This window comes from Scardinius erythrophthalmus, assembly GCF_964197995.2.
Source record: "Scardinius erythrophthalmus genome assembly, chromosome: 25".
Taxonomy (NCBI): Eukaryota; Metazoa; Chordata; class Actinopteri; order Cypriniformes; family Leuciscidae; genus Scardinius; species Scardinius erythrophthalmus.
In genome coordinates, this window is record NC_138245.1 from 11,766,207 (window position 1) to 11,779,503 (window position 13,297).

Consider the following 13,297-nt stretch of genomic DNA (forward strand, 5'->3'; position numbering starts at 1 on the left):
ATTTGCATGTTATATGTACTTTAGCTCAGTGTTTTTAAGCCATCTGTTATAAAAGAATAATACTTTCATGCTCAGTGAATTATATTTACTGAGTAATAAGGGCTACCAAATTACAAACAGCAGTTATAAAATACTATTTTTAGGTAATGAATTACCCAAAAAAAAAATCTTAGGAAGAACATGTACATATGCAATAATCTATTCATTAAATTACATGTTCCATCTCATTACATTAGTATACAAATACAACAAGAAACATAGTAATAAATATGTACACATTAGTATACAAATACAAGAAACATAGTAATAAATATGTGCACATTAGTATACAAATACAACAAGAAACATAATAATAAATATGTACACATTAGTATACAAATACAACAAGAAACATAGTAATAAATATGTACAAATATTTTGCAATGGACTGAACTGATAAGAGCTGCTAGATTAGAACTGCCAGTAAGAGAAATAGAGAAAAGAGAAATTAACAGCATTCTGTAAAAGAAGCATGACAGGCTATCAGCATCTAATTATCTAGGCAAGCATTGAGATAACAATAAAAAAAGAAAGTGTCAATTTTTTCTTTCATTCTTTTGGTGACTTCACTGTCTCTGGGAATCCTCTGAATAAACATGTCTTCCTGTGTGTAGACAACAAAGTCACAACAGTCCAAACCAGAAATCAACATCTAGCCCTGGATCTGCCAAAAGTATGGATGAGATTTCCTTAATGTGTGTGTGCCCTCACTACATAGCTTGCTACATTGGGGCATTTAATTTCAACAAGGCCAAACACTGTCTGCCCCTTTGGATCGTACACGATGCCATCAGGTGATGACCCCATCCAGGGTGCGTCAGGGTGGATAAGGAAGCCACAGGGATAGTGGTTAACCTCCCTTACTCTGCAGTACTCCTCTACTGCACCAGGTTCCATGTCAAGCCCCCTCCTCATGTCTGCAGTCTGATGGCTAGGTCTCAGAAGTCTTTTGGCAAGATTTTCAGCAGAGCTCTGTGCCCTGGTGTGACAGACCTCTCTAAATTTGGAGGAGGTGATGCGGGGCCGCCTTAGTTGGTGCCACTCAATGCAGGAACTCTGTTCTTTTGTGCTGTTGGCAATTTTGTGTGCGGTCTCTAATGTTGTTTCCAGGGACATCATGTGGTGCTGCTGATGTTCAGTGCAGACAAAAGAGCAGGTAGAGGGTCCCAGCCTGTAACCCTGAAGTGGCAGTTGTGGGGGAGAAGGAGCATCTGTGTGTGGACAGGTGTTTGGAACTCTCTTTGCTGGCATGTGATAGGACAACACACTTCTTTCTTGCACTTTTCCAAATGCAGAGTCAACCAGAGGAACAGTAATGTTCATAGCCATAGTTGTTATCAGTGGAGCCGCATCACTTGGAAGATCATGGTAGACTTCATCCACCCTGAGTGTGGAAAGTTCAGGCAGAGCTGAACTGACACCCTTATGCAAGTTGCTCTTATGGAAAAGACAAAATATATATATTTTTAAATGAGCCATAAAGTAAGTTACACATAAGTTGAACAAACAAAATAAATAAATAAAAAAGGCTTTATTTGTTTGAAAGATGGTTTGGAATTTCTTGCTTGAACAACTGACAGTATAAACACTAACAATGAATATTAACATACACTGTATCATATGATCAGATGACTACTTTATCTGAGGTCTCACTGATTACTACAGAAAATGTATTTAATGATAACAACAACACTAACCTGATGCCTTCCATCAGTTTTCGTTCCTTGGGTCTGGCTGAAAGAATCACCATGTCATTAACCAGACCAGGTTTAACACCCTGCAATTAAACAAAAAGGTTATCAATAAACACACATATCCATAAATAGAATCAACGTACCCTGTTAGAAACATTAGTTACCATGATTCTTGGCTTATGCCACTTCTGTTCAGTATCTGTGCAGCTGTGTGTTGGGGGAACAGAGTTGATTCTTAGCTGGCAAAAATGTGCAGTCTGAATAAAAAAGGCTTTATTTGTTTGAAAGATGGTTTGGAATTTCTTGCTTGAACAACTGGCAGTATAAACACTAACAATGAATATTAACATACACTGTATCATATGATCAGATGACTACTTTATCTGAGGTCTCACTGATTACTACAGAAAATGTATTTAATGATAACAACAACACTAACCTGATGCCTTCCATCAGTTTTCGTTCCTTGGGTCTGGCTGAAAGAATCACCATGTCATTAACCAGACCAGGTTTAACACCCTGCAATTAAACAAAAAGGTTATCAATAAACACACATATCCATAAATAGAATCAACGTACCCTGTTAGAAACATTAGTTACCATGATTCTTGGCTTATGCCACTTCTGTTCAGTATCTGTGCAGCTGTGTGTTGGGGGAACAGAGTTGATTCTTAGCTGGCAAAAATGTGCAGTCTGATACAACAGTGCTGCCACATGATTATACAAAGCTGTACCCGCCACACAGGTACACTGGCAGCTTTGCAGCTGCACAGGACGGGCATCCCTAAGCACAATCTGAAAATACACAAATCTGTTACAATAGGAGACAAAGGTGTACTTTCAGTTTTTAAAAAGGAGAATGCATGAGTACAGTGAGAATGTTTGACAAAACAAACAAATATGTACCATCAACATATAATGATGACATGGAAAAAAATAGCTGCTAAACAATTTGTAGGAGCTAAGATTGTAGCCAAATTATTATTTCTTATTAATATTATTATTATTATTTATCTCACTCTACTCATCATCAACAGTGGACACAGAACGTGTGTCAATGCAGTGACAAAACAGAACTCAGTTTCTGTGAATCCCAGTGCTTAGCATACATATTTAAATATCGATAAATATTCCAACATACCAGTATTATTTATGGTGTAGTAAATGAAATATGTCTTTAAAATAGATTACATGCGATGATTCACAGAAACTTGATCTGACGAACGGAACCTGTCTCATGGCCTGCACTGAACCTGCAGGATAACTTTCCCTTACGCTCAAGCTGTGAGGCTTTTGGCTTTTCCTCATTGATCTGTAGCACTCAGCCCTTATGGTTACCTCTCCTGTACTTGAATCCTTGTTTGAAACTGACATTGACAAAGGCGTTAGGAAAATTGGATGTGATTGACACATAATAGTAGACAGACCGACACAGACGTTACACCTGCTGCGCTAGCGTTAGATAGCATGCATGCTACTAAGGGCGTACACAGTAACACACTACACGTCCAGATCTTACCTTCATAATTGTGGATGTAGCTTGAAACGTAAAGCTTGAAGCCCTTCTCCTTCTTGGTTGTCAATGTATGGGTTAGTGCTTGGATAATTCGACTCACGTCGTTCACCGTAACACGAGGGACATCTTGAAGCGACCGAGTGAAAAACGCCATAGTTGCTATTGACGCTACTCGCGCCGGAAGTGGCCTAGCTGGCTGAATTCGAATGCGGAAGAGAGTGTGCATATAGCCTATTGAGCGCGAAAGAAAGAAATCAATCCCACAATGCAATGCCTTGTATACTGTCAGTATGATACTGTATTACGAATTTATCAGGATGAAAACAGAAATGTGCTGTATATTTACAGCTGTTCTGTAAAATATACAGCTTAATACTGTATTATGGAAATACAGTACAATTTTGTAAGAAATTCGCTGTAAATTTACAGTAAAGGGTTACAGTGTATGTTTACATACATTTATTAAATATGTGGAAAACAAATATGTACGTCACATATTTATACTTAATGTTGTCCATATATGCGAGAAACCAATACTATACTGTAATATATGGTATCATATATGGATGAACTCAAATATTTTCTTCACATGTTTGGACACATAAATGTTCATGTTGCAGGCATATATTGTGTTCTCAGATAAGTCAAATATGTATAGATATATGTCATGCTATTTAAAATATAAGTACATACATGGCCATATATTACTTTTTTGTATGGGCAATGTGAATTCATCAGCAGTGATATAACCAGTCATAGTGTAATATTGATTCAATGGCATTACTATTGATTTTTTGTTGAAATTTTACTATTGTTTCAACATTAATTACAGGTGCAAAAGTGATATTGAACCAACATCACTTCGTAACCTTGATACAATGACATTATCATTGATTATTTTTTGTGATCTCACCATTGTTTCAACATTAATTGTGGGTGCAAAAGTGATATTGAACCAACATCACTGTAATATTAATTCAGTGCTTTTAACATTGGACCAACATTGACTCAACATTGTTTTAATGATTGCTTGCTATCTGGGTATTTATCATCTAGCATCCTATTCAGGACAATCTGAGAAGCAACTTAATTAAAATATAAAAGATGTGAATAACAACCTGAAGTGATGGTCTGCTCTGCAACTCATTAAGTTAATCTTGTGGTGTTGCCCAAGTGTTCTGCGCCCCCATAGTATCTGATTGGTGAAACTTGTATCGGTCGCGTGCACGAGGAGCCCTTCTGTGGAGCCAATGTACGAATATTACACAGTTTCAAAGTTAAGGTGACCGTCAGACCTCACAGGACTTTTCGACATCGGCATGCACATTTATCTGCTTAATTTTAAACCATATGGAAGCTGCCTTGTTTGACTTGTCACGCGTAGATCGCTTCTGATGAAGTGTGACTGAATGTAATGCGCGGGGAATGTGCTCTTGGAGAGTCTGAAGTGACTCATGCTGTTTCACTGTGGAACTGGACTACACACCCGGTGATGTTGGTGATTATGATGCCGCGGACGCATTTCGGAGAGGAAACACAACGTCTGTTTTCATCCTGTGCCATGTAATTTTGTCAACGACAGGTAGTCATTAAAACGTCCGCTTATACTCGTTTGATTTACTGGGAGTCTTTTCATTTAAAAAAATCTGGGGAATCTTTTATCCTCTTCAGCAGAAGCACTTGTATTCCTAGCAAGGATGCCTGATGTCCTGGGTCTGTACATTGGGATGGAGGTGTTCATTGCCCTTTCCTCTTTCATTGGGAATGTGATGGTGGTCTGGGCTGTGAGAATAAACCGATCTCTACGAGACACGACTATTTACTTTATCGTCAGCCTGGCTCTAGCGGACATTGCGATCGGGGCGCTTGTCATTCCCCTGGCTATAACCATAAGCATCGGACTGAAGACTCATTTTTACAGCTGCCTGCTCGTTGCATGTACTGTACTGGTACTAACGCAAAGTTCAATCCTTGCTCTCCTGGCTATTGCTATTGACCGCTATCTGAGGGTCAAGATACCAATGAGGTAATAAGATTTTGGTTGCTTATAAATTTCACGGGAAATTATTTCACATTTGCAGTTATGTTTTATTTTTCAGGGGTTTCGTGGGTCTTAAAAAGTCTTAATTCGCCCTTACACAACTTAAGGTCTTAAAAAGGTCTTAATATCAGAGCAGAACATCTTAATTTATTAAGTCATGGCATTAATTGTTGCAATTTAATTAGTTGCATTGCAAAAATTTGAATATATTCCTCTGCATTTTTGTTCAGTTTTACAATACAAAATAAATATCTGTCAATGAGTTATGAAAATTTCCTTATTAATTATTATTATTTTTTATTTTTTCTGAGCCCTATTGGCAGATATTTGTTCTTGTTTTAATCATAAACTCACGTAATTTTCACTGGAAGACTACAGAAAGAACATAACTTTTTTTTTGCAGTGCGATCAGAGGGTAGGCTACAGTAAAAGATATTTCCTCATTCTAGTGAACGAGAGCATCTCATATTCAAGCTACTTCTTTGTAAAAAGATATCTGTTGGAAGTTGTATTTTCAAACTCTGAAGTGTTGCAAATACAACTCATTGCGTTTTCCCCTAGACATTACATTTAGAGAACATGCTGACATGTTGTGTTTTCTTCAGTTGTTTTACTTAAATGTTAAATGTTTACCTTCAGAAAACCTGCTGAAAACCCTGGGTTTTGCGGATTGGATCAACCGAATAATTTGAAAGATCCAAATTTGAAAATGCGTGCTACTCTAACCATAACTCTATATGGCAGAAGCAGTAAGAGTAGTATATGATTCCAAAGTCAGCAAATCTTTTGTTAACAAACCACAAATTGTTTCACTCATAAACTCTTATGAACACAACAATGAGAAGTTGTGGTGAGTAGGCCTATGTGGAAAAACTTATGACCTCAGAAAACTTTGAAATATAGCATACAAATTGTAATTACCACTTTTATGATGCTTTTTGGTATAATCTTTTAGGCCTGACATTTTCAGTCACAATTCATTGCCAAATTTTGTATTTTAAATGTTTGTATTTGTATCTTTTGTACTCCATGGAAGAAAGAAAGTCATGTGTGTTGAAACAACAAAAGTTAAGTTTTTCTCAAAACAGAAAACAAACAAGCATATTACTCTGATTAATATGTACACATAATTGTTCAAGTTTCAAGTTTATTTATTTGTCATATATACAAATGTCAAAGACATTGAAATGCATTTGGTTGAGGCTCAGGCATCAGGACATGCATTTGGTTGATGTTTTGAACATCACATGAAAATGTTAAAAAATTAAAAAATATGGAGTTGTAGTATCTTTGCTGGAACTGATAAACTTTCAGACCATGGGATGATGTTTGACCTGGGTGTGTTTGCCTTGCACTGCAGTGCCTGATTTTATTGCTGTGTTATGGAATCCACTTTCAAAGTAACCTTCAAACCACGAATCTCAGAGTTTTTAATTTCCTGTTGCCTCCTTCCATTTAATTTGAGGTTGGAGTTACTGAGTTTAAACATTATGAGTCAAAACAATTAGGTACAACGACAATTATGCAGCATTTCTTCTGATATCCAAGTAGAACAGCTAAAATTACATCCTCTTCCTTTATTTTAATGATTAAATAGGATTATTACATTCAAGTCTGAGTTTTTGTGAGGGTAATTACACTAGACAAGTGCACAGTCAAACAAGCAACTAGTGCCAATTTGCCAGCTTAGTGGTTGGCATGCTTCACTTGCCTCAATTGTGTTGTCTGAAAAGACCTTCCGCCCTTCACAAAGAAGGGATTGTAACTAAATCAAAACGTAATCCTTCCCAATATAGTTTGTGTAGTGGATCATCACTTTTACATTTTGATTTCCATGCTATTAATCACAGGGATTTCAGATATTTGCTCCAGATAAACAGCACTTAATGGTCTAAAGGTGATTTTGAAGGTACTTCTCTTGTTGGGTTTGTACTGCCTCAGAAATAGGCCTAATCTTATTTTCATAGTACATTCTTTACATAAGCTTCCTATTTCCTCTCAGTGTTTTATCCTCCTGGGACCCAGGAATGGACTTTTGTCCAATGTAGTGGACATTATATTTTAGTGAATTTCTCTGACACCATTCCCGTAAAGAGCACATTCAGGGCTTTTCAGCGATACCACATGTTTGGAGGTTTCACTATGACAACAACTTCACCTTGGTCTTTAAAAATGACTGACCTTAATTTGGTGATCAAATTTAAAAACAGGGCATTGATTTCAAACATAACCTCTTTAGAGGACTCTAAGACTTAAAGCATGTTTGTCAGGCATTTTGGGATACACAACAAGTGAATATAGGGTAAGAAATTATATATCAATATTCCTATGAAATATTAGATATGGTTAGGGTTAGGGTATTACACTTCTTTTTCCATTACTTCAAGAATTCACACTTACATATAATTAAATAGAGTAAAGGTAATGCGTATTTGGCATGCTGTCCGAGGGGAGGGCACCTAGCTTGGAATTTGCCCCGAACCCAGTTAGAAATGAGGAGATGGATGGGGTGGGGGTGGGGGGATGCTGGAAAACTCTCATAGAACTGGGGTAAGTCTGCTATACCTCTTATCTCGTTAATTGAATTGATTAACTGAATGTGCTCTTCCTGTGTTAATTAGGTTAATTATATGAATGTGCTCCTCCCGAACTTTGTTAATAAAACATCATATGTTGCCCCAAGAACACATTAAAATGCAAATTATATACAGTGTATAGATACATTGTATTGAATGGGACTACCCATTTGTGGCCCTTTTACCTATTGCATTAAGTAAAATGGTATATCAATTCATTCCGTTACCATTCTTTCATAACATAGTTGAGAATCATCTTTATACAAAGTTTGGTTAAAGAAATCCTGAAACCTAAAAATTAATTGGTGAATGAAAAAAATTCCATTGTTTTTGCCTATAGATGTCATTTCATACGAGTCCTGTGGCCTGTTGCATGAAGCCAGTTTCAGTAGCTACCCAAGTAAGTTTGAGATTAGTTTGAGCAAACATTTTCAGGCTTGTGAAGTTTTATTGTTTTTTAGCGGGTTGCATCACCATGTTAACTTACCTACATGGCAAACCTGCTTTGCAGCAGGTTTTATTCTGGGTTATTCTGGGTCAAAACTGAACCAATCAGCTGTGAGTAAAGTGGTATCTGATGCAATAAAGCCACTCCCTCTGTATCTCTCACTCCAAAGCAGTTTAGAGTGAAAGTGCCCATCTTTTGCTGCTAATTATTTATTATATTTATATTATATGAATTGTAATTAAAGGAATACTCCACCGTCTTTTCATATTAAACTATGTTATTCCCTTAACTAAGACGAGTTGATACATACCTCTCTCGTCTCAATGCGTGCACTCAATCGCTCTGGCGCGCGGCGAAACTTTGTTCACTCAGTTCATTCAATACGGGCCAAGCAGAGAAACTACCAAACACCTCCACGTTTTCCCTATTTAAACACAGTTACTCACGTAGTGTAACTCGACCTAGGACGGTGACACAAAACAAAACGTTGCGCTTTTCTAAGCGTGTAAAATGGATAACTATATTGTATGGCGGAATACCATAGCAAGTGCTTGTAAGCACTTCGTCTTGGCGGAGTAATATCTTCACCAGAGGGAGCGGGGGCCGGTGAGAGGATTTTTCACGAGTGAAGATATCACCCCGCCAAGTCGAAGTGCTCATAAGCATACAATATAGTTATCCATTTTACACGCTTAGAAAAGCGCAACGTTTTGTTTTGTGTCACCGTCCTAGGTCGAGTTACACTACGCGAGTAACTGTGTTTAAATAGGGAAAACGTGGAGGTGTTTAGTAGCTTCTCTGCTTGGCCCGTATTGAATGAACTGAGTGAACAAAGTTTCGCCGCGTGCCAGAGCGATTGAGTGCACGCACTGAGACGAGAGAGGTATGTATCAACTCGTCTTAGTTAAGGGAATAACATAGTTTAATATGAAAAGATGGTGGAGTATTCCTTTAAAAATAAATCATATAATATATTCATATAATTATTTTATTAATCTACAATTAATATAAAACTTTGCTTTTAAATAAATATATATACACATGCAAGCTTTAATATACAGTTTAAACTTTTAAACAGATTAAGCTTAGTGTTATCGGTTTAGCTCTTTGTGAAACTATATCAATTATAAGGCCTATTTGTTTGATTCACTTGCATCGATATAGTAAGATATTTTCTTTCAGCTGCCATCTCAAACTTTCACTGCAGCAGTGTTTATTCCTGCCTTGTAAATGCATTTAAGTTCATAACATTTTTTCATAATTATTTCTTAATCTTCAGCAGAGAAGTGAATTATGTCGGCTCTCTAGAAGTGAATCAAACTGATGTTCTCCATGTTCTGTGTGATTGGCTGTTTGCCGCATGTGTCACACTTTCAGGTGCACGTGCTTCAGAGTTTATTGCAAACTCTGGATTAAACCTGAGTAGACAGAGAACATTTATACCGAGCTATGTGAACCCGCTGAACCTGATTTAAACCAGGTTGGATTTATATAGATTTGTCAACTCTACACCTACTCTGAAACTCAGAGTTTGTTCAACTAGCTTCATGCAACAGGCCTCTGGCGTCCACTACAGAGGACATAGTATAACATATGAATAAAACATATTTTTTCAAAGATTTTTTTTCCATTTGCATGCTCTAAACAATGCTATGACATGGAAAAAAATACTAAATACAACAAACTTTTTTTTTCTGGGTCTCAGTAGGTTATAGACTGCAATAGCCGGGTTCCACATGTAAAAAATCCCAATATTTTTCTCCATAGGGGTATTATGAACGATAACTTATAAACTTTTCAAGACAGACCTACTGTGAAATATGAGGTTGTTAATCCACGGTAAATGGTTTTGTGGAAGCCATTACCCTGCATATATCCCTGCATATATCTGCATATATCATATATAACAGGAAACATCTCGGTTACGTACAGTATGTAACCCTCGTTCCCTGAGGAGGGAACGGAGACGTTACATCATTGAATGACGAAATAGGGGTTTCGCTTAGAAGCCTATCACCTTTGAGTTCTACAAAACGAGCCAATGGCAATGGAAATGCCATGGGTCTGCAGAATTTTCATAGCACAACTCCGCCCCACCGCGTGGGTATAAAAGGAGGACGCTGGCAATCTCGCATCATGTTTTCCGCTGAGGAGCCAAGACTGAACTCCTGGCCGTTCCAGTAGTACAGCGGTTGTGTCAGAGTTACATACGTAACCAAGACGTTCCCTTTCGTTCAGTCACTACGAGTTACATCAGTGAATGACGAAATGGGGGTCCCAATTCAATCACGCCACAGCGGCTGTCTTCCAGTGCCCTGCGCAAGACTGAGCTCCCTGTCGTGAGACTAGCACGGACAAAGGGCTAGGCTTAACGCAAGAATACCAAGGTACACTGGGTGGCATATCCCAGGTGGAATATGTAACACAGTGGACTTAGAATACACATATGACCTGAGTGCGGGATGCATATGGGAACTCAGAGGTGTCCAGCCCGCAGGGTGGAATGTTTCAACCTCGAGATGGCAAGAGGGGTCTTGCCGAGATGGAGTCTTACCGTGGAAATACACATGTGGGGGTTGCCCAACGGGGGAACCGTGCACATGGAGCACCTAGCCAATCACGAGGGCTGACCAACCGGGCATGCACTCTGGTGACGTCATCAACAGTGCCGGAGGAACTCAGGGTCTAAGGAGAACTCATCTGAGTGAAATAGCGCACGTATCCAGTCCACGGAGTGGAATGGCGCAGCGAGCGATGACACCGAGCAGGTCCTACTTACTGGCTAGTGGAAGCGAGTACATGAGAGGACACTGGCTATATGTGGAGATTATAGAATCTTGTGAAAGTGTTGGGTGTCGCCCAGCCTGCAGCTCTACAGATGTCTGTTAGCGAAGCGCCATGCGCTAGAGCCCAGGAGGAAGCTACACTCCTGGTGGAGTGTGCCTTCACCCCTAGGGGGCATGTTCAACCTTGCGTCTGGTAAGCCAAGACAATAGCGTCCTCTATCCAGTGAGACTACCTTTGCTTGGAGAGAGCCTTTCCCTTCAGCTTCCCACCATAACAGACAAAGAGCTGGTCTGAGGTCCTGAAACACTGCGTTCTGTCTACGTAAGCACAGAGGGCGCGTACTGGACAGAGCAGTGCCAAGGCTGGGTCTGCCTCCTCCGAGGGCAGCGCTTGCAGGTTCACCACCTGGTCCCTGAAAGGAGTGGGCACGTATTCAGGCCAGGGTCTCAGGATCACGTGAGAGCTAGCCGGCCAGAATTCCAGGCACGCTTCGTCAACCGAAAATGCCTGCAGGTCCCCTACTGATTGCAATGGCTCAAATGGAGCTCTCTGCAGGGCTGATAAGACCACTGCAAGGTCCCAAGAGGGTATAAGAGGAGAGCGAGGAGGATTTAGGCTCCTCGCCCCCCTCAGGAACCTGACGACCAGGTCATGCTGTCCCACTGTTTTCGACTCCACAAGGTTGTGGTGCGCAGAGTTGGCAGCCACGTAAACCTTCAGGGTGGAAGGAGACAGCCTTCGTTCCAACCCTTCTTGGAGGAAGGAGAGCACGGACCCGATCAGGCATTTTCTGGGGTCTTCTCGGCGAGAAGAACACCAGATGACAAAGAGGTTCCACTTAAACGCATAGGCGTGTCTCGTAGACAGGGCCCTAGCGGAAGTGATTGTAGCCACCACCTGAGGTGGTAGGGTACTCAAACCTGCCGCGTCCCGTCCAGGACCCACACATGCAGGTTTCATAGATCGGGACGTGGGTGCCAGAGGGTGCCCCGTCTCTGAGAAAGGAGGTCCTTCCTCAGAGGAATTGGCCAGGGAGGGGCTGTTGCAAGGAGCACCAGTTTGGAGAACCAAGTCCGGTTGGCCCAATGAGGCACAACCAAAAGAACCTGCTCCTCGTCCTCCCTGATCCTCCCTGAAGGCTCACTTGGGGAAACGCATACTTGAGGAGGCCCCGCGGCCAGCTGTGCGCTAGTGCATCCGTGCCGAGGGTCCCCTCGGTCAGGGAATAAAACAAGTGGCAATGGGTAGAGTTTAGGGAGGCAAACAGATCTACCTGTGCGTCACCGAACTGTTCCCAAATCAGCTGAACCGTCTGGGGATGGAGTCTCCATTCCCCAGGAAGTGTCTGAAACCGTGAGAGCTCGCCGGCTGCACGGTTCAGCTCTCCTGGGATGTGAATGGCTCAAAGCGACCTCAGATGCTTCTGACTCCATAGGAGGAGATGGCGGGCGAGTTGCGACATACGGCGGGAATGTAGACCACCTTGTCGGTTGATGTACACTACTGTCGCCGTGTTGTCTGAACGGACTAGTACATTTTGGTCCTTGAGCAATGCCCGGAAGCGGTGCAGAGCCAAGTGTACTGCCAGCAACTCGAGGCAATTGACATGCCAAAGGTGCTGGGGTCCTTTCCAGGAGCCCGCGGCAGCATGTCCATTGCACATGGCACCCCAGCCCGTGGTGGAGGCACCTGTTGAGACAACAACATGCCTGGAAACTCATTCTAAGGGCACTCTGGCCCGTAGAAACGAGAGGTTCAACCACGGGGTGAAGGTCTGACGGCAGGCCTGAGTAACTGGTACTCGGAGTGTGCCCTGTTGCCATGCCCATCTCGGGACTCGATCGTGAAGCCTGTGCCGAAGCGGTCTCGTATGAAGCTGCTGCTGCGGATGCCATATGCCCCAGGAACCTCTGAAATAACTTCACTGGAACCGCATTCTTGCTCTCGATTTGACTCAGACAATGCAGCAGTGACTACGCGCGCGCTTGCTCGTAAGCTGCACGCACATGGCAACCGAGTTGATTTCCATACCGAGAAAAGAGATCCTCTGCATGGGGGAGAGTTTGCTCTTTTCCCAGTTGACTCGAAGGCCCAAACGGGCGAGGTGCCGGAGCACCAGATCCCTGTGTTCCCAAACCTTGAACCTGACCTGATCCAGTCGTTGAGATAGTTCAAGATGTGAACCCTGTGTTGCTG

General features: G+C 41.2%; 1 protein-coding gene across 1 annotated transcript in view; it reads left to right on the forward strand.

Annotated features, from left to right (window-relative positions):
• Positions 1-4,934: 4,934 nt before the first annotated feature.
• LOC308685579 (adenosine receptor A1) overlaps positions 4,935-13,297 on the forward strand; it is a gene marked incomplete at its 3' end in the record, with an annotated part of 64,400 nt that continues 56,037 nt past the window's right edge. Inside the window, exon 1 of the mRNA XM_081357453.1 lies at positions 4,935-5,275. Within this exon, the coding sequence (XP_081213579.1) occupies positions 4,947-5,275 (329 nt within the window). The 5' untranslated portion in view covers positions 4,935-4,946. The remainder of the gene's footprint in view (positions 5,276-13,297) is intronic.